General features: G+C 49.6%; 1 protein-coding gene across 11 annotated transcripts in view; it reads right to left on the minus strand.

Moving 5' to 3' along the window:
* Positions 1 to 25,448, minus strand: part of STK35 (serine/threonine kinase 35) — a 44,142-nt gene extending 18,694 nt beyond the window's left edge. For 7 of the 11 annotated variants that reach the window (XR_003524742.2, XR_003524741.2, XR_003524739.2 and 4 more), the window contains exons 1-3: positions 24,913 to 25,447; positions 23,724 to 24,321; positions 10,478 to 11,227 (exon numbers count right to left, since the gene is read on the minus strand). Coding sequence is in view for 4 of the 11 variants with exons in the window: in XM_027622710.2 (XP_027478511.1) it covers positions 10,515 to 11,227; positions 23,724 to 24,321; positions 24,913 to 25,221 (1,620 nt within the window). In the remaining 7 variants the exon portion in view is untranslated. Of the gene's footprint in view, positions 1 to 6,561; positions 6,669 to 10,196; positions 11,228 to 23,723; positions 24,628 to 24,653; positions 24,885 to 24,912 lie in introns of those variants that run through there. The other 4 variants (XM_027622712.1, XM_035728921.1, XM_035728922.1 and 1 more) reach the window with 4 other exon arrangements.
* Positions 25,449 to 25,773: the final 325 nt, after the last annotated feature.

The raw sequence follows: 25,773 nt of genomic DNA on the forward strand, positions 1-25,773 counted from the left end.
TGGGTCTGCCCATGGCACCACGAGCTTAGCCCCAACTCAATGACACTCTACGAATAGGTGGGAAGCCACAGTTCCAGAATAGCTGTCCCATAGCCACAGGACTCCAAACAAAACACTGGGCTGGAGTGATGGGCTCTCCAACGGCTCTTGGTGGTACACCTGGTTGGTGCCCCTGCCCCGAGCATCTGAGGGCAGGGCAGGGAGGGGTAACCCTGGATCACATCAGCGGTGACATCTGGATTTCAGTTTAGGCAACTGGCCTAAACTTCCAAATAACTTTTTCTAGAAGGTAAGAGTCACTGTGTTGTTTCGGGTGTGGTATACTCACACTCATTTCTGCTGCCCCATGCAAACCATTCGTCAAATCCAAGTATGCAATCTGGTTACTAACAACAAATGAGTCTTTACTTGTGACTTCCAGTTCTCCTTACGTCTGTACAAGGCTGGGCTGGGCTGGTAAGGCCCATGCACTATGCCAAGATCTGACTGCACTGTACTTCCAGCCCATGCCTCAGACAGTGCCCCAGACCAGAGCCTTCTGGAAGGAAAGACATGTCTTAGACATGTCTGAAAAAAGCAGAAAGGCAAAAAAACAAAAGGGTGCTGTCCACGTATGTAAGCGTTTCCTTTTTCCAAATGGATGGAAGTAAATGCAGAATGAGTCAACTGGCTCACACCATCTCTGTGACTTTCCCATTGGAACAGCTGACCAATGCTAAAATCCAACACCATATACCAAAGCCGACCTGCCTTCCATGACTGCTACAGTACCAGGCCTTGGAATGACAAGGAGCCAAGGTTCCCCTCTGTGAGATTACTGCCCAGGCCCCATATCCAGCTCCTTTTTCCAGCCTGGAAAAACCAGAAGCATTTTCATCTTCCTCACTATGCCCTGTGGTGTGGCTGGGTGGCTCTAATCCATCTCCCCACCAAGTCCCCGGATATCGTTTTCTTTTACAAAGAAACAACACAAAGAAATCTGACCTGTATATGATGCAGGCTGAGTTATAGCTTTCCCCTGGCACCTCTAACTGAAAGTGAAATTCCTTTAAAGTTGGGAAATTCATTGCAGTATGTTATGGTATTGATTTATTTTAAACTTGGCTGGCAGTTTTAAGGCCTGCCATGCTTCTGAGTCCTAGAGATGCAGGAGGAGGTCTCCATTTCCTTTGATTCTGTAATACCACTGAGGACTCGCTAGCAGCAACAAAAGGGGGGGATGGGAGCTTGTATGCTGCTGCCCTAGTTTATCAAGATGGAACCCTGAGCTGTCGCCCCAGGTTCTGGGTCTAGAAGGCATCTCTGGTTCGGATTTCACGACCACAGCAGTATCCTCTCCCCTGCAGAGCTGGGTCCTGTACCCAACAAAGCCTCAGGGCGCGAAAGGTGAGTTTCTGGCAAGCCCTGAGCTGTGACCTGCTATCCTCTGGTTTATAAGGTGCCACTAAACTGACCTTCAAGAACCAGCCCAAGGTGCTCCTTCCTCCAGGAAGCTTTCCCTCTGCTCCCTCCAGGCTTCCTGTATCTCTCCTGAGCCACAGCTACTACAATTAAGTCTCCATGTCATCTCCCCGTTGCTGCATGGTGAATGACTAGAGGACAACACTGCGGGGGACCCGGGGGGGGGGGTCTATCCTGTCAACACCACCCCCAGGCGAGTGCCTGCCATGTATCAGGAGGGCTCTTGCTCACCAAATGCAACATGGCCCCAGCATCTTTCCACACAGGGCTGCGGGCAGCCATATCAGTGATGGGCACCAATGACGAAATCCCCTGCTTTAGTCAAGATTTCATAAATGAACCAGGAGATCTGTCAGGGAGAAACCTGGCCACTACTGCTGTTTTGCTTTGGGTCCTCAGTCTCAAAGGCCCAGGCTATGTTCACTGGGAAGGGGCTTCTGCCAGGATCCCTGGTGGAGGGAACAGAGACAGCAGGCTGCCTTTGGGTCACATCCGAGCCCTTCCCTCAGCCTGGTGCCTGTCGGCACTCCCTCAGTGCCTGCGCTTTCCTGGCGGCCATCACATGGAGCGGGTTTCTGGTCTCCCACCTTCCAAACTTTGGGTAATTTTGACTTCTGCCTGCTGTGGCCCGTCCCTGGTGATGTGGGTGCCTCACTAACCCAGTCTCGCCTCACCTGCCCACGTGTGAGGCTGTATCAGGGTGACCCAAGGGGAAGCCACACACAGGTGACCTCACCTGGAAGAGCGGACGGTGGCCCCGCTCCAGTGTGCCTGTGCCCAGGTCAGTCGTCAGAGAGGCCCACGGGCAGCACCGTACACAAATACCTAAGGGGCCACCTGTGTGGTGCTCCTCGGAGAGGGAGTCCACCATCCGCCTGAAAATATAAACCCATCAAAAGCTGCTTTTAAAGAGGCTGCAGGAAGCAGAAGGGAACGGTGAAATTTCCGGGCAGATACCTTGTTTTAAATCCCGGCTCTCAAAACTTAGTAAAGGGATTCTCCGCTTCCTCATCTGCAGCAGGCCGGCGGGTGGCAATCATGCAGATGCTATGTGGTAATTACACACGTGGTGTCAACTATTAAAAAGTGTGGAAAGTATTTCATTCAGAGCTGAAGAGAGAGGACAAGGCTTCTGCTCGGCACAAGTCACGGGCCCCTCAAAGCAGGTTTTTATACCCAGGAGCTGTTATTGTTGGTAGAAGTGTTTGTGTCCCGGGGTGGGAGGGGGGGGGCGGGGAGAGAGGAAATGGGACTTGGAAGGACCCCAACCATCAGGCAAGCCTTGCTTACAGCTGCATGATTACAAAAGCGATTTTGCTTTGCCCAAAGGGATGCCGTCTGGGCTAGGAGGAGCCAAGGATGCCAGGGAGTAGAAGATGAGCCACAACAGCCCTGGGGCAGGCCTGTCCCCTCACGGATGCTTTGACGTCCTGCAGAGCTTCAGGGGACAGACTATCCCCGGGGGCCACCAGCCCCATTACATAACCCACAGCTCAGCTTCCTCCTGTGGGTACAGCTGGAGCTGTCAGGGGAGGGCAAGGGCAAGAGCAAAGCCGGCCCCCAGGGAGCTGCCTGGCCTTACAAACACCAGCCTTCTTGACCTGGGGGAGCCCCGAGAAAACACAAGGAGACAGACCAGGCCCCACGGCCTCCATGGATGCTGGTACCTCGGGCCACCAGGTCCTCAGAGTGAAGACACAGCTTTCATTTCCCAGCGAGAAGAGAAGCAAACCTTCTGGATCCCTATGCACAACCCCTCCGCTCTTAGCCCTATGGAGTGCTAGTGTATCGGGTAAGGCCAGGCTGAGGCATCCATTTTATAGACAGGGATTCAAAAGAGGCTCAGAGACTGCAGATCTGCTTGGATCCAAGGATTGATAATCACCAGCTGAATACATTCCCCTCCCAAAGATCTTTCAACTTTAAATAAAACCCCTATCCTGTAAGGATCTAATCATCTGCTTCAGGGCAAGGATGGCATTTCCCTCCTTCCATCCTCTTTGGAAGGTTCAAGGCTCCACCAGAGACTAAGCGGGATGAGCCTCTGGGGTGCAGGAATCAAACCGACTCTGGTCCCTTTGGCGGTTAAGGCTTCATGGAGAAGGTGTCCTTGCTCATCCCCCCCCCCCCCCCCACCGCCCCGTTGGGCTACCTAGCTGTTCAGCAGCACACTGTACTTTTCGGGGTACAAGAAACTCCCAACTAGAAGGCTACTAATGGCCACGCGCCTCGTGCTCACGTTACTCATCTCACACTCCACTCAGCGCGCAACTATTTGTTGAATTCGGTTATAAAAACACGTGATTTCTAGATCTTTCAATAAGGCATTACCCCGTATCAGTGGACACCAGGGACTCAGATCTGGGTTCAGCTCCTTATCAGCTGTGACCTTTGGGAAGTTGAAATAATGGTCAAAAAGCACTTGGCCCCAGAGATAACCAGTGATTATCAACATCTTTGGCCATCTTCAGCACTGTCGCTCTCCTTCAAAACCTAACCCCTCAGCCCCCCACACGGACAAGGCAAGGCTCCAGGTGGGGGGGGGGTCTCACACCCCAGAAGCTCAGTTTCACGTGGCCACCTCCCACAGGGTCCTGAGTGAAGGGCATGTGTTATGTGCTCCTGGATTTGTTCACATCTCTCCTCACGGCTGGCCAAGGAAGTCACACTCAACCGAGAGGGGACCTGAATACCTATTTGTCCCAGGCTCCCAACTTCTCACGGAAAACCCGTTTCTAATTTACCCTCCGGGGATTGTTTTGAAAACTTTGCTGTTTAAAATGAACCACATTAAGAATTTCTTTTCCATTTTTTAGTTTCCAGTATCACTTTTAACTCGACACCTATAATGTGACACAATTGGGGTATAATTCTGCCAAAAAGTAAAGAAGTGTTCTGTATTGGTTTCTACAGCTTCAATGTGAGCCAACATGCTGTTGCCTGTTAGATGAGCTGAAGCTTGTGAATCCCCAGAAGACCATCAGGGGTCCAACTAGCGGGTTGGGGACCTTCACCTCAAATCTCATAAAAACAAGAAGAATCTGAAGCCCAGGTCAAGGGGTCAACTCAGGTCCTCTAGCATATGAGCCCAGAGCCACATCTTTGGACCTCATGCCAAGAATAAATATATCCTTTATTACTTCAACAATAGGCTGGATTTTTTTTCCTCTGATGTTAGGCAGCTACCAAGATCACATATGGAACAAAGAATATTTTCTACGACCCTTCAGGCCACACCAACATCTAGATTTCCTTCAGCAGGCCTGAGCTGCCTGCTCCAAATAAATGTCATTCAAGGACCCTGACTATCAAAGGCCCTAGTAACTGAGGCTCGTCTATGAGACAGCAAACTTGGCCATGAACGCAGACTCCCTCATCTTACAACACCCTCCCTGGCAACAGAGGTGGGCGGTGGCACCTAGAACAGCAGTTTAGCTTACCCACTTTGGGTAAGGTCTATGGCTGGCTGGGAGGAAACACTAGGAATTATTAAACATCTTTAAAAAATGACAAATAAGGGAGAGAGAGAATCCGCCATTGAGTAATCTTTAAAAATAGATAAATTTTCTGGAACAAGCAATTGGCCACAGTTGCCTGGAGTCCAGCTTTGTTTAAAAAAAAAAAAAAAAAAAAAAAGCTTATTTGGTAAATCCTCTGAAGCAAGGCTACTAAAGACCACTGTCTTCAGAGACAAAGAGAAGACAATACTTTCACCTCAAGCCGAAGTGTGTATCTAAAATTTAGCGTACCAGGGCGCCTGGGTGGCTCAGTTGTTAAGTGTCTGCCTTCGGCTCAGGTCATGATCCTGGGGTCCTGGGATCAAGCCCCGCATCGGGCTCCCTGCTCTGCGGGAAGCCTGCTTCTCCCTCTCCACTCCCCCTGCTTGTGTTCCTCTCTCGCTGTGTCACTCTCTGTCAAATAAATAAAATCTTAAAAAATAAATAAAATAAAATTTAGCGTTTCATTTAGGCAGGTCATATAGGGCACTTTTATAACCTCCTGTGATTCCAACAACCTCAAGGTAAACAGGATCTACCCCCGTTTAATGGATGATAAAACCCAGAGAGGTAAAATAACTTGCCTGAAGTCACATGGCCAGTAAGCCCCAAACATGGAACCACTCAGTCCTGGACAGTTCAGTAGGCAACACTCCTTTCAGAGGAATCCCATGTTTCCCACCCAAAGTGCATTTGTTCACTGTTGCAAAAAAACTAAAACCAGTGAGCCCTGATTTGAACACCACTCTGAAATCTACAATCCCAGATTACAGAGACCCTTCTGCATTATGCTGCGCTAGGGACAAAGAGTGTTTCCTATATGCAGCTGGAGTCTGAGCCACGATAACAGGTCTAATGGGAACGTGGACAAGGAGTAAGGACACACAAGTTCTGCCCCTTCATTTGGGACCTTGAATAACTCCTTCTTTCTAGGTCTCCAGCTGCCCCCTACTTCTCAGCAGCTCCCCTTCACAGAAAATTCCTCAGGAAGAGTCACCTATACCACTGGTTCTCGGACGTGTAGTCTGGAGTGCGGGACTCCATGAAGCCAACCAACCCTGTTCGTAGTAACACCAAGACATGTGTGCCTTTTTCACATCCTCTCTTAGGTTTGCAATGGAGTTTTGCAGAGGTCACCTGCTGAGTGACATGGCACCAGGTTAAAATCAGAAGCAATTATGAGAACCCAGCTATTAAGGCGGATAGTAAAAAGATCTGCAAGAATATAAAACAATGCCACTCTACTCACTAAATTTTTGTTTGAAAAGAACATTTAAAACATTTCTTGGTTTTAATTTTTAATATTACCAGTATCCATAGATATAACCCCAAACAAAAGCTTTTTAGAGTCCACAATTTCTCAAGTATAAATGGACTTTTAAACCAAAAACCTGGAGAATCACTGGTCAACTCTCACTGTCTCAATTTTCTTCCCTTTCATTCCCTCTCAAACCTGCTGTGGTTTGAGGGGTTCTCTTCATTATGTGCCACCAAAATTGCTCACGAGTGCGAATGACTTTGGCTAAAGCCAAAGGTCAATCCTCAGTCCCCATCTCCTTCAACCCACCAGCACATGGGCCACGGCCAATTACTTTCTCCTCACCGTGTCTTCACCTGCTTCCAAGACACCATACCCCAGGTCTTCTATGTCGCCGGCTCCTTTCCTTCTCCCCAGCCTCACTGTGAGATGGCCCAGAGCCCATTCTTTAAACTATCCCCCCGCTGGTGCCTTGGCCATCTCTAAATCTCTATCTCTAGACCAGATCTCTCCCCTGAACTCCAGACTCCCAACTACCCACTCCACCTCTGTACTTGGATTTTAAATAGGCATTGCAAACTTACACATGGCAGCAAAGCCTAACCTTCTGCAGCCCAACCCGTTCCTCTCCATGTCCCTCCCGTCTCACTTGGTGCCAACTCTATCCTTCCAAGGGCTTCCAAGGCCAAAACCTCCAGGTCCTCTTTGACTCCCTTCTGTCATACCTTACATTCAATCCAGCAGGAAATGGTTGGCTGACTTCAAAATTCACCCCAAGTCTACTATCCCCTCCCGGGCTCCATTGTTCAAAGCCACCATTCCCTCTCACCTGGCTTGCCACAGTAGCCTCCCATCTTTTCCCCTCCCTTGTTCCCCTAAGTAGCCTCCCATCTTTTCCCCTCCCTTGTTCCCCTAGAGTTAACTTTTATCACAGTAGCCACAAGGATCCTTTCAAAAGATCAGCTAACCCACAGCTGAACGAACACGCATTCAGGACTTTCCATCCTACCCAGGCCCAAACCCCCAAATCCTTACAGTGGCCTTACAGGCCTACTCTAGTTAACTCCTAGTTACCTTTCTTGCTTCTTTTCTTACTACACTCCCCTCCCAGCTCTCTATCCAGCTTTCAAGCCTTTATACTGGCTGTTCCCTCTGTCTGGGATGCTCTTTTTCCAGAAATCCTCATGACTCACTCTCTCAACTCCTAGCCTTTACTCAAAAGGTCACTGTCTCAAGAGACCCACCCTGATCTCTTCCATTTAAAAATACACCTCCACCCTCCACCTCCCAGCATTCTGATCTCCCTTGTCCTGCTCTAAGGCCTTCGGAACACTTAGCATTTTCAAACATGTTATGTTTATTGTCTATCTCCCCACCAGGATGTTAAGCACCACAACTGCAAGAATTTTTGTCTATTTTATCCACTAAAATATCTTCTGTAACTAAAATAATCCCTGGCAAATAGTCTGTCAATATGTTGACTACGTGAAATTAGCTTCTCTGTCTATAAAACTTAAGTGGGGAAGCAGGGGTAGTTTGGACAATAGCTCTTTCCAACTCAAGCCTCTGATTCCTTAACCAGCAAGACACAGCTCATTGACACCGCAAGTGATTTGAAGCTTTTGGCACTACGAGGGTCAGCTCCTGGTTACACAGACCTGGGCCCAGGTCCACAAATCTAAATGCCCCACTGGGACAGGCTAGCTAGGCTACGGATCAAATAGGCACCAAATATTGTCACTAGCGGTCAGAGCCTGGGACACTCAGCAGGGCTATGTGCCTCATCTGTCAACGTCACCTATTTCTCCTACCTGAAGGAATCACCCTTCTTTTAGCTAGTACTTTGCCCTGCAAACCAGCACAAATCCCAACAGTGGCTGTCCAAATGGAGACCTGATCTCAATTAGTTTTGACAACCCCACAATACTAACCCAAATTCAGGTCTCTCCCAATGACAACCTTCAACCTACCCCAGGACAAAACTTGAATTCTAAGAGGTTTGTTTTTTTTTTTTAAGATTTGAGAGAGCGAGCGCAAGCACACATTTATGGGGGGGGGAGGGGCAGAGGGAGAGAATCTCAGGCAGACTCCACCCTGAGCGGATCTCGATCTCATGACCCAGAGATCACAACCTGAGCCGAAACCAAGAGTCAGGTGCTTAACCGACTGTGCCACTCAGGTGTCCCTCTAAGAGGTTTTTTAAAAGTGGAAGGGATGAGTTGGAAACGAGAAGTGGTGGCATGAGACAGGACTAAAACGTGGTCTCGCCAACCCTTTCTGGGCTCTAACACGGCACTACCCCAAACCGAGCTCTGGAGAACACTCTCACTCATTGGGCAGCAGGGCAAACTGGCCTGCCATCTGCCAAAGTGCTCAGTGTTTCTGGGAAGGAAGAATTAAACCTAGTGGCTCGCTCCTGAAGTAAGTTCACTGAGAACACTACAGACGTGACCAGGCTCCGCTCAGCACTCACCGACAGCAACCAACGCTCCGAGGGCGATGGGGGAAAGGAAGGGACCAAGAACCCACCCCGACGATGGATGGCTCTGGGCCCAGGGTGACCCCTGGGATTAGCACCATCCCTCATCACCTCATCTCAAGGCTTTAGCAAATGTAGGAATAGCTTATTTCCAGCTTGCCAGATTAAGAAAAAAGGTAGGATGTGGGGAGGGTCATGAGTAAGATACACCTGCACTTAAATTAGAAGGACAGTGGATAAATGACTTAACCCCTTGCAGGGTGGCAAAGGGGAAACAAATTGTTACTACCCACCTGGCATATATGGGAAGAGTCAAATGTTCTTATCCCTTCCCACAAAACTAGGCTGCCTTATCTGAAAACAAGCCAAATCTGACCAATACACCAGCCAGCCTTTCTATCTATTGCCATCAATCTCTCCCAATGTATTGCTTTCTTCTGCTTCCACATCTGGCTGGCTGTCTTGCCAACTGCCTGCCCTTACGATGATCCAGGCACTCCTCCATCCTCGGTGCTACTCAATTTCCGGTTCAACAACATCTCCTTACTCGCAGTGGGAATAAAACCATTGGTCCAGCTGGTCTCCCAGGCTCTGGTTCAACTCCGTTCGCATGTACCGGAAGTCCTTAACGCTGCACCCTTCTGCTCTGGTCTGCACGTGGCTCCCAAATGCCTCCTAAGGTCAAATTCCAGTGTCCCCGTTTCACCTTATTTCTGATCTTATGTCCCTTGCTCACACCTCAGACTCTGGTCCATCTCAACGACCACTGCCCTGCCCGGTACACACTTTTGGATTTTCCACCTCAGCTCTGCCTAACTCTCCTGACAGGTCACTGTCTGATTACCAAAGGTCTGCTCTCTTCACTATCCCAAACTGGCGGAGGCGCTCAAGTGTGCTAGGCTTCAGGTCCTTTGCAGAGGTTACTCCTTTTACCTGCAGTGCTCCCCCCAATTCCCTACTCCTGCCTCGGGGCACCATCACCTAATAGGCTAATTTCCCTTAATATCATTCCTCCTTTGTTGTAAAGCACCTATGACAAATAACGATCAATGTTTCTCTCCCTAATTCAACTAAGCTGCAGAATTCATGAGGATGCGGGGGGGGGGGGCATTTTCTGAATTTTATCACCGCTGTTACCCCAGAGCCTAGCACAACACTTGACAAATGAAAGCCCACAATCAATCTCTTAAATAAGCAAAGACTTCCATATAAGAACATTCACTCACGCATCATTTACACTATCTAAAATGAAGGAAACCCATCAGATATCTAAAATAGAATGGTTACATTGTACATATAATGGGACGTCAATTATTGAAAACCAAACTTCCAAAGTATCACCTGGGGAGATGCTCAGATGAGTACTCAAAGAGCAGGAAACAAAACTGTACCTAAATATAGCACGATCTCAACTGTGCAGAATTGGACATGTGAATAGGAAGGATACAATTATGGATAACGTTTATTCTCTGAAAAAAATTGTCCGTATCTCTTTTGCACATTTTCTCCAGTAAGCATTTATTAATTGACGAGAAAAAGCATTTCTAAAACACACGAGACTCTGCTCAAATGCGATGTCCACTCAGAGAACTTTCCTAGCCTTTTCAGCTCTCACTCCCCCCACAGCTCTCCTCCTCAAGACTCGGGCGGGTCCTCCCACAATAAGCACTCGGTTGTCTTCAACCCTCCATCTCCCCCCAGCTCCACGGGGCCCGCTGTAAGGCCCGAGATAAAGAATCCAGTCCGGGAAGTGTGCATGCAGAACAAAAAGAGTACACTCACCTAGTTTAAAAACACTCAAGATGCTTTGCCCTGAATTTTAAGCAGCACATGTGACCTGGTCCATTCTGGTTTCAAGTTCAAAGGCATCAGGCCGGTCCTGTGGGTTAGCAGCTAACATATCTTTCAAGAGCTGCTTGATCCCCTCAGACATGGAAGTCCTGCGTTTCTGGGGGATATGCAACTCCATCTTTGGGTTTTCTAGCAGCGCCTCACCAACAGGGACGATTTCGGTCCCCTGTTTGATATAGGTCCCCAGGAGCTCCTTCTTGGTCTCAGAGTCAATAAAAGTGATTCTTTCTATCATTGCCCAGATGATAATGCCCAGAGCAAAGATGTCGGCCTTGGCTGTGTAGTGTCCCTCCCAGACTTCGGGGGCCATGTAGAAGTCTGAGCCGCAGGCTGAGGACAGCCAGTACTTATTCACATTCACATTTTTGTTGTCTTGATGGCCCTCTTTTCCTCGGGGGGCTAACCCCGCACAGACCTTGCTTAGTCCAAAGTCTGCCACCTTGAGGATGGGGGTGCCAGACCGCTCGGTGATGAGGATGTTGTCTGGCTTTAGGTCCCTGTGCACGATGTGGTTTTTGTGCAGGAAGGCAATGGCGCTCGTGAGCTGTAGCATGAAGCTTTTGTTGGTGGCTGGGTCCGGCCTCCGGGACAGGACGTACTGATTCAGGTCTCCACCTTCACAGAACTCCATGACAAACCAGAGATAGCAGGGCTCCTCGGCATAACCCAGGATCCTTTCTCCTAAATCGAAGGAAGACCGGAAAGAGCTTGAGTGCCATGGACACATCCACACCACTCTCAGACGACACGCATGCAGCACAGCGGACTTACGATGGGACAGTGGTGACCAGTTCCCATCCAAGAGGACCAGCAAACCCCACACGGAGCCAACACTGCACCAAGCAGGCCCAGCTCTACTCACATGGAATGAGTCAAGGGCTAACAAGCTAAGGAATGACACAGGCTGCAGACACTGGGGTCAAGCACCTGGCTGTGGAATTACCCGGTGCCTGCTGACCGGTTCAATGAATAACCAGGAGGCAACTGCACTTAGTTCACCTTTCCAAGTCTCTGCTTCTGCTGGCTCACCTGTACACGGCCACAAGTCACTTACAGAATACCTACACTGGCCTGACCTTCAAGCTAGTATTCACCCTCCCCACTCCCAGGGGGTAGGACGGAAATAGCCTCATCTTAAAAGATGAAGAACCTGAGGCTCCCAGAGACTTAAGAGTCCAGGGACTCCAATCTATGTGACTGGGAAGCCAGTTTCATCCTAGCGCCTTTGGACCAGCATCACCCGCCCCCCCCCCCCATGGTTCGCAGGGCTGCCGATGAGACAAGGGCAAGGGTGCAAGAAGGCCATAAAAATGTCTGTTAATTCTTACCAGGCAAAGGACCTCTCCTCCCCTCTCTCCTAACTTGCAGGACTCTTGTGGATGCACCTAGAATGGCACTACAGTTTTATTTTAGAGGCATATTCCAGTGTTTCCTGCTCACCCACCGTATCTGCCTAGCACAAGTTAGGTAACAGGCCCCTCCTCTCTACATAGCTTAGTTTCAAGGAGATAACAGGTAAGTATATAAGCCAGCAAGCATCTTAAGTATCTGCATCAAGGTCAACTTTTACTACGAGCAGTGACGGGTGGGTAGGAGTTGCCAGATCTGGCAGTCAGATGGCGCAAGACCTGGGTTCCACCTACAGGACAGGCAGTAGATCAGTGGGGAGAAGCAAGAAGAGAATTCTAGGCTGAGAGATGGGATGGATAATGGAACATGGGAGAGGTATAAACAGGAAGGAAGTCTGGTGGGAACAGGGGTCCAAAGCACACATAAGTTAGAATCAAGTTGTGCTGGCTTGACACTCCAGCTCTGCCTTTCAAGAAGTCTTTCCTTTTGGGGCGCCTGGGTTCGGCTCAGGTCAAGATCATGGAGTCCCAGGATCAAGTCCCTCATCGGGCTCCCTGCTCAGCAGGGAGTCTGCTTCTCCCTCTGACCCTCCCCGCTCTCATGGTCTCTATCTCATTCCCTCTCACAAATAAATAAAATCTTAAAAAAAAAAAAAAAAAGTCTTTCCTTTTGTTGAACCACAGAAACTCCAGGAGAGCTGGTGATTGGCATCTCCAAACAACTCCCAATGTCCTTTATAAAGCAATTAATGGCACACGGAGTCCTTCTGTGGAAGTTATTTGAGGACTATAACTGCCCCCAAAGTCTAAATAGGCAGAAGTCTTATCTTGCTGATGAAAAGGCGGGGCCTGCCATGGGTGGTCATATGGATCAGTCCAAAGACTGAGCGTGAAGACCAGTCCTCTCATCCCTAGTACGGGGTCTCCATTCCACCAGGAAAACAAGAGCTACATCTCTTTACATAGCCTCTGCCAAAGTCGAGTCTACAAAAGTCAGTGCTTTGGGAGTTCTAGGCTGAGGCAGGATGACGAGAGATGGACAAGGCAAAAGCTCTGGGTTTTTGACCACGATCAGACAGACCTCACTTCCCCTGTAATTATATAATTTGTTTGTTTATATTACTCACAATCAAAGCAACACAGGTAGAACCTGTTTAGGGCAGATGGGGCGTTTTCCTTTTAAAATTAGCTCTTTCCCATCTCATAATCCTCTTTCTAGGTCACTGGCTCTGGTGGGCTGAGGCTCTTTATCTAAAAACACTGCGAAATGATGCGGTGATCTAAAGCCCAAATCCATCCCAACGCCAGAGTAAAGACCCGTAAAAAGGAGGGCAAGAAAGGTCTGCTGGTGGTACAGCCAGAAAGGAAGTGTTTAAAAAGCCATCAAATTCCTTCCACGAGGGCTACCATCAGAAAACAGCGTAACTTTTTCACTGAAACAGTGGGGAAGTAAAGGGTGGGGAATGGTGATTACTTTATATACAAAGCTGGTAACCAGGGCAACTAAAGTAAAAAGAAAACAAGTCTACAAAACAGACTACATTTTAAGTCCAGGTTATGAGGACCCAAGGAAAGAAAAGAAGGGTAAACAAGTGCCCTGGGGGCAGGGGGGTTATGTGCCAGGGACTGAAGAGCTCGCTCCAGGGCGGGGAATGAGCTGAGCTCCGGAGATGCTACAGGAGGGGGCTGTCTGTTGAGAGCAAAGTGCTGGACAGGAAGAAGCGGGCTCAGAACCCGACCCGGCATCAGGGAGCATGACAGAATGGAAAGCCAGGGAAGGCAGCACTTGTCCCAGAGACAAGAAGCACTTCCCTGCACAGGCCAGGGCTGTGGGCTCATTTCATCAGAACCGCAGCATGGGTTTTCACGCAGAATCCCCTGCTGCCCACTCACAAACAGCAGAGGCATGCGACAATTCCAGTCCTTTCCTTCCGGCAGACTGCCCACCTGGGCCCCTGCCCACCTCACAGTAGGATGGAGGACACGTGGCACCTGATGCATTTCTGTTGAGAAGCCAGCCAGGGTGAAGTCACAGGAAATGCCCAGGCGAGAAGGTGCTGAGTCTGGGGTTAGATGACAACTCTGTGCCCTGGCTAACTGGGTAGGCTCCTAGCTCGAAGGGAAACATGGGGGAGACAGAAACGACAGGAAGGACCTTGTGCAAAGGTTGGGGAAGATGGCCGAAGCTCTGTGAGCCTCTGTTGCCTCCACCCCATTCAGAGGGACGCCGACACCACATACTCCTGGGAGTTAAGTCTCAGACAAGAAACAGATTCTGCAGGGCCTCAGATACTTTGGGGAAAGGACATCGTGACCATCAATAACCTCTCCACTGGGCCTCCGTCAAGTCCGAGGAAGCCACCGATCCCAATAACCCCAGTGCTGTAGGCCACGGAGTGAAGCGCTAGGAAACAGGACGTTGAAATCAGAAAATGAAAGTGGATGATTTTATCATATTTCTCTGGCCGTAAATAGCTAAGCCCATGTTCTAGCCAGACCAGGCAGGTTTGAGGTGCTCCCTCCCTAGAAAGCCTTCCTTCTCCCCAAATTTCTGCTGGTGCATCTGAATGTGTACCTTCACCCCCTGCCCAAATGCCAACCTACTTGATGCTTGCCTGACCTCCTAGGTAACTTCCCTCTTCTGACTGGCCACAGCTCTTGTCTTCTAATTTACCATGGTGACTGCACACTGGGGAAGGGAAAGTGCTCAAACTTCCAGGGATCACCAAACCATGGTCCTGCAAGGACACGGATTCCTGGAGACACATCCCTGGGGTCCACCGGTCAGTAGGGGCTCGTGAAGGTCAGGGCGTCCCAGGGAGCATCAGTGCCCATCCATCTCACAGCTGGTCCGATGGTTGCCAAGCCAGCCTGTGGCTACCTCCAGTTTCAGGATGGAGAACTAGAATACACATGTACCAACTAGAGCAGAACCCCCACATGAAGCTTACAACGTTTTGAGTGGATAGAAACAAAATTAAATTTTATAATTCCCTTGTTTGGTACAGCCTGACAGTTCTGTAAGGTGAGGAAGAGTCAAAGATTTAGCTTCCCAGAGCTAAAGAGAGATGGAGTGTTCCCTGGAAATGTTAAGGATTTGAGGTAAATTCACCTAAGAGGCCACTGGGTTCCAGGCACTATGTAAAGTGCCCTTTACATAGGCTCACTATGTGAGCCGTCTCTGCTCTATGGACACGCTTTTACAGGTGGGCAAACTAAAAGGAAGGTTAAGTAACTTGCCCAAGCTCACGGCCATGGTTGGTTGGGTAAGACATGAGCTTCCACTGCCAAGTCCTTCCACCAACACGATGCTGTCACCCGGGTCCCAGGGGGGGCTAGGAAATGCACTGTGATTAAAGAGAGGCCCACCTTCAGGACAGTTTGATTACCTTCCCCTCAAGTCCAACAGCCTGGAGACCACAGATTATACTCTATTTCAAAACATTCCATGCCACAGTTCACAGGGAGACAGAGAAAATGGGGGAAAAAAACAAGTCAAGCAGGTGTCTCCCAACAAAATGTGGCCTGCTTTGTTCAGAAACTTGAGGCCCGCAGGCTCGGCATAAGGATGAGTCAGTGTGAGCGTTGGGACAGAAGGCACCTCCTAGAAAGGGATACAACATACCCAGAGGTTCCTGAGCCTATTCCCAAGCTGCCTCCAGAAACTGGGATTTCCTAACTCTAGTCAATTCCATTTAAACACTTCCTGGGCACACGCTGCTTGTGAGACACCAGAGATGAGATCAGCAGTGTCTCTGCCCTCGTTCAGGTTTCTGGTCATTAGAAGCAGAATGACAGCCCACAGGGATGAGAACAAGGGTGCAATTCCGCCCAAGGAGTGGGCAAGGTGGTTAGGAGAGAGGCAGGCTGAAGATCACTCAGGAGTGGCCCTTGAGCAGAGTCTCCCAGGATGGAGAGTGAGCACACCACAGACAGGGTGTGAGCTCTCAGCTCGGGACCCAAGTCATCTGGGGTCAGCATATCAAAGATGTAGCAGGAGATGTGCAGAAAGGAGGCTGAAGGTGAAGCCACTGGAGTCGGGTCCTAAGAAACGGGGTCTGGCTGACTGAAGGATTTGAACTTAAGCTCTGAGAAATGGGAACTAAAAGTTCTTGACACATTTTAGAACGATATCCTGCTTACAGAGTCTTAAGTCACCAAGTTTAAGACCTACCATTTAAGTAAGACAGGCTGCTAACAACACTACCGAACACAGCTGCTTACGCTGGGTTCTGATCACCAAGATGAGGCCATGTGCAAGAGCAGGTCTCAGAATCCCTCCTACAAGTTCCCTCTGCAGGCATGAGGAGTTAGAGATGGAAGGCAGCCCGGCAGCTGAGAGATACATCAGGAGTTTTGGAAACCCCAAGAAGTGAGGACTGGCAAGGGAGAGATGGGTGGGGGCGGGGGGAGATCCTGAATCAATATAACTTAGTAACATCACATGTCTTCTGTGACACGAAGGAAGCATGGAGAGAGTACTCTAGGCAATCCTCTCTTCTTACTCCAAACTCCTATCTACTGAGACCATAGTTACATCCCCTTTTACAGGGGAGGAAACAAAGGCTCAAGAATAATTACTTGCCTGTGGTCTCACAGCTAGTAAGAGATGGGCCCAGGCTCTACAGTCTGGATTCCTAACCATGATCCTACAGCCTAATGTTCCACGGCCCACCGTTGACACAGATTCTTTGTTAAGTTCACGGACATATGCCCCCAAGGAGTTTCATGTTCACCAAGTCCCTCGTGTTGATAGTCCAATCACACGAACTGCAGGTTCATTTTTCAGTAGAGAACTAATTAGGATTTTGACTTAAATGTGCTAAGTTCAGCAGTATGTATCACAAGTCTTAAAATTGTTCAATCCATTGGACATAAAAAAACTCACTCGAGGAATTTATTCTAAGAGTACCAAAAACACAAAAACCAGAAACGAACGAAACCCCTATCACCAACAGCAAAAAAAAAGGGCACAGCAAGCCCCCGAAGCACCCAGAATGGGTATTCTACACAACAAAGTAAAAGCGAAGGATCGAAAAGAATGGTCCAAGAAGAGTTAGTGGTTAATTACAGTATTGCCACTTGACTGAATGCTTTAAAGGGCCATGTTATACTTCTAATTTACTTAAATAAAAAAGTCAAAAGAGGGGCGCCTGGGTGGCTCAGTCGTTAACTGTCTGCCTTTGGCTCAGGTCATGATCCCAGGGTCCTGGGATCGAGCCCTGCATCGGGCTCCCTGCTCAGAGGGAAGCCTGCTTCTCCCTCTCCCACTCCCCCTGCTTGTGCTCCCTCTCTCGCTGTGTCTCTGTCAAATAAATAAATAAAATCTTAAAAAAAAAAAGTCAAAAGAGGAGGTCACATAACAGGTCAGAAACAAGTTTAATGTGAAATGAAAAATAGAGTATAAAATTATAATCTTAAGAAAAAGGGTTAGAAAAAAAAAACCCTAGAAAAATGAACTCTGAATTCATTATGACTACAGCCAGCCCTGTTTTTGATTAGCTAAAAGCTATATATAAGTATATATATTTTAAAGAGGTGGCTTAGCTGAAAATCAGTCCTGAGAAGCTGAAGACAAGGACCCTTCCCAAGATAAGCTCTTCTTCCAAAGAAAGATGAGCACAAAGACCAAGCCCTGGTCCCCGGCTCAATGACCTTGGGCTGTGTCCTGTCACTATAAAGAGGCTGGGTCCAGTATCAACACACAGGGTGTGTTCAAAGTACTTCACAAGATTAGTCAAATGTCACTGTGCACTAGACAATCAACCCCTTAGGGTGGCTGCCAAGACAAGATACAGTGTCCTACAGAGGCCAAGAGGCCAAGAACCTGCAGGCCTGACAGAAAAGACGACAAGGGCTGCAGAGCCTGCCGACAAGGGCTGCAGAGCCTGCCAGGCCCAGGGTCAGCACCCCCACTGTTCACTTCCATGGCTACGTGACCCTGGGCGAAGGTCTTAAGACCCTATGAATCTGTTTCATTATCCATAAATTGGGAGACATCTCACCGGGCTACTGTAAGGCTTGTGATACAGGAAGCATTTTGCATGGCACCTGGACACCGGAGCATACAACTACTGGGTGTTAATTATGTTAATATGTCTGGACACCAGGGGCAGGCAGCCCTCGGGCAGTCATAAGGCAGCAGGTCAAGCACACGGAAAACTGGAAGGAGCTTCTGGATGTAGATCTAGAGCCTGACCCTTCGCTGGTGGTACTGGACAAGTTACTTGACCTTGATGGAACTGGATTTTCTCCTGTATAAAACCAGGTTACAAAAACACCAAACTTCAAGTAGGGGGATTAAATGAGCACAAACATGAAAATACTAAGCCTAGCTATTAGGACTGGGACATTACAGGGGTCTTGTTAAAATGCAGACTCTGCCAGCCAAGCAGAGAGTGGGAAGTAATCCCTGGCAGCCCTGGCCCATTTTTCTCTCCACATGCGAGGGCCTTCCCACTTAATCTAGGCCTCACCTCTTGCCAGGATTGCTTCTGTTTACCCTTTTACAACCCATCCTTCCCTCCCCTAAACTTAGTCCACATTCCTGGCCACTGTTCCCCTAGAGCACCTCTCAGAGGCTGTGGTGAAGTAACATCTGCTGTGTTCTGTCCATCTCCTCCATGAGCCTGAGCACGGTGAGGGGCGGGGGGACCAAGTCTCTACGCTCCTCTCGGTCCGCCTCACACATAGCAGGGGCTCAATAATTGGGTGAAATGAAACAAGAGGAGAACTGTGAGCTGGAGGATTACAAAAAAAAAAAAAGACACAGGGAAAGTTCTAGTAGGAGGCATGCAGAATGTGGATGTTAAAGACAACAAGAATCCAAAAATTTTGAGTCGCTAAGGACCCCACCAAAGGCCAAATTTGAGTTGAGTGAACTGATGTTTTATAGGAAGCTAAGCAATTCTTGGAAATTTACACTATAAAAAGCCTATCCCGTGCAACCCAATTAGCCAAAACTCTCAATTAAGCCAAGGGTTGTTCCTGTCTCCTGAGGCTGATAGCTAAAATTCCCAGTGCACACAGAAGGCAGGCAGGCAGCAATAAAAGAGAAGTCTGCATGGTTGTCTCAAGACAGTCAAGGGCAGACCATAAAGGAGGAACAGGGTCCCTGGCAGCTGACACAGGGGAGGCACCTGTAGAGACCGGCAGTGCCAAATACGGATTAGCACCTAATTAAAAAATAAACAGTGGCCATTAGTTTCTGAGTAAAATGTGATTACGCCCATTTAACAACCAAGAAAAACAGAAGAACCCAGAATTTAAGCCACCTGTCCCAAGAGTGCAGCACAGCAGTTAGAAAGTGCGGACTCAAGCTCGAAATGCCTGTGTTTGGACCTCAGCTTGGTTGCTTAGCTGTTTTAAATGGGGCAATTTCACTAACCTGGGTCTCCTCACCTGTAAAATAGGGGTAATTATAGCACTGACTTCAAAAGGGGGTTGCAAGGATTGACTTGGTTAATGGGTATAAAGTCTAGAACAGCACCTGGCCCATAGCAATCAGTAAGCTGCAGCTCTTACTAATGGTGACAGTGGAGCCCAAACCTTCGGACTCCCAGTCAATGCTAGCGCTCTGTTTGTTGTGTCCCGTTAATTTCCAAGGCCATTAATGACACCTTTGATCATGTCTGAGTAGCTGAACATCACCCCCCAGCTCTCCACTTTTCTGAGGCCCAAGCCATAGTAGAGAATTCAGAGTTGCTTTCTAGGGGTCTGGGCGGGGGTGGGCCAGCTCTGAGCCTCAGGTTTTCCTAGGCACTCAACAGACTGGGGTCGGGGGGTGTGTGTGCAGGCTGACAGCCAGTCCACTACTAAGACCCCAGTTTCCCTCCCCACACTAACTCCTGCCTCACTTTCTAGGCTACCCACCTCTCGGGACCTTGAACTGTGGTCATCTGGGCCTGTGTCTTCTGCATGCTTCATGGAGGAAACTTTGCCATAGGCTCTCCCGCAGTGCCTGGCTCACAGTCATCACTGGGCACAAAGGCACAGACCAGACTTCCCAAGGGCCTAGATTCCCACCATGTGAAGCCACCTAAAGATCTCTTGAGCACAGTAAACATGAAATAGTCGGTAAAGCAGAACTAGTTAGGGTCTTACCAAGATGGGATAAGCTAGACCCCCAGCTTTTCCAAACTTCTTATTTGGTCTTATGAGCCTTGGGTTTGTCCTGGAGATGATATATATATAAACTCCTTATTCGTCGCTGTTTGTCAGAAGGATCAGTGTGTGCGTTAGAGAGCACGCAGGAATTTGAGTTTAGTTTGACAATGAGTTCAGGCTTGCCTGCTGTCTTCTAAGTGGCAGCAATCTTGAATTTAGTTTTAGGTGCATTCAGGACAGGGTCCTTTGGCAATGGAAGCAAGGGGGTAAAAGCAAACTGTTGATGTTTTAACTCCTGTTGTTTGTGACAAGTACTTAAAAGATAAACAAAGACATCAACGCATCCACCAAATAATTTACAGGATTGTTAATCTGGTTTAAAAAAGTCTGGGAGCCTGGTTTGAATGCTACCACTAACTCATATGAGGCAAGTCCTGTCTCTTTCCCAGGCTTGTTTCCTTCCCTATGAAACAGAAGACCAGATCAGGCTTCTAAGACCACTGCTGACTCTGGAACTTCTGTTTGCTACATAATGCTCTATGTGCTTGGCCTATGTTCAGAAAGGAAGGAAGGACAGGAGACCTAGAAGCCTATCAAAGTTGGATAAGACTAAGAACTGCATTAAGAAGTTTCTCTTTTCTTTTTGAGACTGGATTTACAGGTCAAATAATTTCTTAAAGACTACAGAGATGCCTTCTGCGTATTCACTAAAGCGCTGATACCGAAGAGGGAAAAAACCCAACTATTCCCTATTTGGCCCATTGTAAAATAAATCCCATTTCTTCTCTACCTGTCTACATGGTCTTAGGCGCCCTTCTTTCAAGCCTATCTTCTCTGCCAATTCCTAGATAACTCTAGATTATCATTCTTGTTAATCCTGTGCAATACTCTGTAGAAAGTCCTTGTTAACCAGACAACTTGCCTTTCCTCCCATGACTCTGATGAGCACTTAAGTCTTCCACAGGTCCTCAAACTACAAATTAAGTTCCTTTGGGGGAAAGGCTGCCACCTGTGCCACCCCACCCCCCCCCCCGCCCGGCCCAAAATGCTACTATGAGGACTCAGTAAAGCTATGTAAATTTAGTTCAAAAGAGACTTTAAGGCAGATTAACACTTTTTTGGCCTATTTCAAAATGATTCTAAATTGCAAAAGACTGGGCAAAAGGTGACTGCACAGTAGTTTAGTGACAGGGTTGAACCAGATTATCTCTAAGATTCCTTCCAGCTCTAACATTTCTGAGTGATATCAGCATGCTGTAAATCCAGTGCCCCAGGACTGATTAAGACTGCTCAATTCTGGAAGCTGAAGGCAGGAAAACTTAACCTAAGAGCAATGTGGGTCTTTTTGTTCTTAACTTTAATACTAATAGCAGAAAACAATGCCTATTTACTGCTTGCTAAATCAACATTTGACATGTAAATTTCAATGTCAGTTTCATCAGGGAGGCTGTGCACCATTTCCTTTATTGCTCTCTGAGCCCTGAACATTACCTGACCCATAGTAGAGGCTCAAGTATTTTGAAGACTCCCAACTGAAAGGGATGATTGAAGTGTGTGGCCTATAGCAAAATTATTCTGTTTCTCTAGACCTGTTTTAATTCACAAAGGGAGGCAGAAAATACCAGTGTTTCTCTCAACCTGGTGTTACTGACAACCCAGACAATAGGATGTGTTCCACCGTCAAACTTGAACAAGAACACAGTGAATTCTCAAAAGGGATGATGAAGAGGACTCCAAATGTGGACTGAACTTGCTGAGTTCCTCCTTATCAGAGCACTTGGGGCATTCCCAGGCTGCACAGCAGCTCGAGGACACAGGCACCCTTATCTTATGGATAAAGGAATGCTCCCCACAGGTTTTAAACAACTTGTCCCATGCCTCATGTAGTCAGTTCAGACGAGCCATGACTTAAAGTGAGCCTAACCGCAAAGCCTACGGTATTAACCACGAGGCTATCCTGCCACTGTTTACTGTGGAGTTCTGACAAATTCTACACATCTGAACAGTATTTATACGTAAGGAGGGGAATCCAAGACTTCACACCTGGGTGGAAGTTTCAAGACTGGCCTCAATGAACTAAAGGGTAGAAGAGGATCATTGGCAAAGTGAATTCCCACATCCCAAGGCAGTCATGTATTATGAAGTCCAGACTATTCGTTAATCACAGTAGAGAAGACAGTCTGAGAATGGAAGTGAAGAGCTTTTAGGATACAGGTAAGCTTCAAAGACTCTCATGGAAATTCTCTTCAAAACAAATACATTCACCCTGGGGAGAAAGGGTGGGCTTTTTCCGAAAGGATGAGGCAGGGCTGAAAAAGGACCCCAGGTGATGTTGATCATATCCCTCAATCCACTGTCAAAACAACTGACTTGAAATGGGACAGAGTTCTCCTGGGATGGGTGGCAGGTTCTCCTAGGATGGGTTGCGGGAGTTTAAAATTGGGCAAAAACTCCAAACAAAATGCCCTGCCCAACCCCACCCCAAATCCTACCCATTCTTAAAGGTCAGTTCCAGTTTATTCTCGGGGAAGTGAGGGCATCATTACCCATTTGAAAGGATCTAGGCCTTGAATCAAGACAGGTCTGGGTTTATGTCACTTAGGCTCTGAAAAACTGTACGGAAACCCAACTTCCCTTACAAGCTGATTAACCTCATCAACTTATATTTGTTTACCTCTAATCCTTAGTTTCTCCATTTATAGAAAGAGGAGAGGATTTACTTTTAAAGTTATTACCTAAAGTCACTCTGTAAGACATCTAGGACATAGCTGGGACTCAGATTAGTAACCTCTCCTCTGAGAAAGTCTCCTAAGGCCTTTCTAGCCCCCTGGCCCTCTCCTCTCCTTAGAGATCCTTAGCTACTTTTAAGTCTGAACAAGACATGCGAGTACTGGGCACTCAAGATGAACTCACTCCCTAACTGCAGCTACAACCCAGAAATTAGGATTAGCCCTCCCATGACTGCAAAATCCCCTTTGCTTCCCTGAGGCCCATCTTCCCTATAAACACCCAAGCCAGCCAGCCTCAGGGGGTTTAGAAAAAGATTAAGTGTGTAAAAAGGAGGAAAGGAGGAAAAAAGATGTTACATGTTATGTGACAGCTCTAGGCCCACCTGGGGGGGGGGGGCGGGTTATTCAGCAGGCCCCAGAGGACTTAGCCAGGAAGCCTGCCAGTTTGCTTGACTGCCCTGGGATGGGCTGGGGGTCTCAGAGGAAAACGGAAGACTAGGAAGCAAGAGTTTGGGGGTGGAGCTGAAGGGTGTCAGGACATTTGGAACCAGACAGGGAGGGGGTGTGGATGGGTCCAGTAAAGTTCTTTTTGTTTGCTTTAGGAGGGAAAGAGAAGAGGCCCTAGAGAGGGGGCTCTGAAGTTCTTCCACCAACCCAGCCCAATACCCCTCACTCCCCCCGTGGAAACTCCAAAGTGCTAAAAGTTTGATAATAACAGTCCACCTTCCCTGAGCACTTAACTAAAATAATGGTGAGCACTTAATGAGCCCCCTTTTATGAAAATACCAGCCCCCGTCTGTGCCAGGGACTGATCCGGGGTCCTGAGATGAGAGGAGGGCCTATTAGTCTGGGCCCCGGTTAGGAGGGCGTGTCTGGGCCCAGGCTGACAGGACCAGGACCAGGGCCTACGGGCCTGGGGGTCCGCTGGGGCCGAGCCATCCAGAGCAGTGGGTCCAGGCCCCGGGTGGGCGGGACGGCCGGCGGCGCTCCTACCTTTGAGCGAGGTCTCCACCAGGCGCAGGTAAAGCTGTGAGCTCTTGTTGCCGTGGCTCATGCGCTGGGCTAGCCCGTTGCGCTGCAGGACGCACTCCTCAAACTGCACGACGTTCTGGTGGCGCCGCTTGAGGCTGGTTAGGGCCCAGAATTCGGCCAGCGCCAGCTCCACGTTCTCGGGGGCGTCGCAGCGGATCTTCTTGACCGCCACCCGGGCCCCACTGCGCCCGGCCACTGCCTCGTAAACCACGCCGTAGCTGCCGCGCCCGATCTCCGCCAACAGACTGTACCGCGGCCGTGCCGACCCGCCGCCGCCCTCTGGCCGCCGCCGCGCCAGGTAGGCCTCGCCCGGGGCCTCGGCCGCCACCGGATCCATGGCCTGGGCCGCCGCCGGCCTCAGCTTCGCGCTGGGCGCCCGCGGCACTGGGCTTCGCCTTTTCCGCTCGGGGCTTTGTGTACCTCTGCGTGTGCCGTCCTCCTCCCCCGTTTCCATGGCTGCGGGCGGCGGGGGGAGCAGCAACGGCGCTGCCTGGGTCCCCCCTGCCTCATCCCTCCGTCCGGCCCCGGGACGCGGAGGAGCGGGACCCTGGATTGTGACCTGCGGGCGAAAGAATCGGTTTAACCAACTAGGCCGAAGCGGGGAGGAAGGGAGCGCAGGCCGCGAGGCGCCCCACCTCCACCTCCTTCGGCCGCTGCGGCCCCTTTAAGACGGAAGCCGCCGCCGCTGACTGAACGGGGGAGGGGAGGGGAAAGCGGGAAGGACGAAACCACTAGGCTGTGGCTCAGAGGGGGAACCGGAAAGAAAAGCAAAACACCCCCAGCTTCCCCGTTAATTTATCGCCCAAGAACAGGAAAAACAAGGACCAGCAGTCTTTACGACTTAAGAAAATTGCCCTAAGAGGGCAAGTCTGTGGAAATCTTGTTCCCTACCTGGTCCCCCCTGGGGTTCCCCTCCCCGCATTCCGCCTTGGGTTCTCCCGGGTGTAAACAGTCCATTGAATTAAGCCTGAACGGTGCTCGGCGGACCAACCCAAGTCCCCGAGGGCGGCGGGTGGAGGAGGTTGGCTTAAAAGTTCCGCGTCCCTGAGCCCGCCAAACTGGGGGCCCGATTGCCCTCCTCAAGCGCCCGAGGGGACGGAGGTGGCTCCAGCCTCGGCGCTTGCTTTAACTCCGCAGACTGCGCCCTTACCTGGCTGGCGCCCCTCCACTTCCGGGCGGCTCGTTTCCCCCCTGGCGCCCCGGGCTGGGGATGGTCCGCTCCGGGCCAGGGCTGCCTCCGGTACGGAGCGGCGCGAGAGGGGGCGGCTGGGGCCGGGTGTGTTTCGGAGCCTGCTGCGGCACGGGTGGTGGTGGCGGCGGCGCTCGCGGGGGAGAACCGGGCGTCCGGGCTCCCGCGGCTCTCCACGTGTTCGCGCCAGCTGAGCCCTTTACATAATCTGTTTATATAAGCCGCACCTCCCGCCCGCAGTCGGGCCAGCGGGGGCTCCTGGTGGCCCATCCCCCGGGAGGCCGGTCGCGTACGGCGCCGCCTGGGTCTTGCCAAGGTCGACAGAGCAGTCGCAGCCGGGCGCACCGGGCACGCCGCGCCGGGGCCCAATCACAGGCGAGAACACCCAGCCAACAAAAAATAGGCGCCAAATTCCCGCGATCCGCTGCGTGCTCCGGCTCTCCGCGGCTGCCTGCCCACCACAGCCTCCTCCCTCCTCGCCTTCGCTGGATGAAGAGGGGCGCCGCGCGCAGTAGGCGCCTAATAAATACTGATTGGTTGATTGGATTGGTCGGTTTGATTGATTCATAGGCAGTGCCTGGGAACCTTCCGGACTGGGCTGGAATCCACACCCTGCCTCCCAATAGCCCCTTTGATTCTGGGCAAATCATTGTCCGGTTCCGTGCCTCAGTTTTCTGTTCTGCAAAAGGGTTGATTGGACCTTAACCTCCCAGTGTTGATAGCACCAAATGAAATATATATATATATCACATTTTATATATAAATATAAAAATATAAATACATATACTAAGAGTGGCTAAGTATATGTGAATATATATAATA

Source organism: Zalophus californianus, chromosome 8, assembly GCF_009762305.2.
Source record: "Zalophus californianus isolate mZalCal1 chromosome 8, mZalCal1.pri.v2, whole genome shotgun sequence".
NCBI lineage: Eukaryota > Metazoa > Chordata > Mammalia > Carnivora > Otariidae > Zalophus > Zalophus californianus.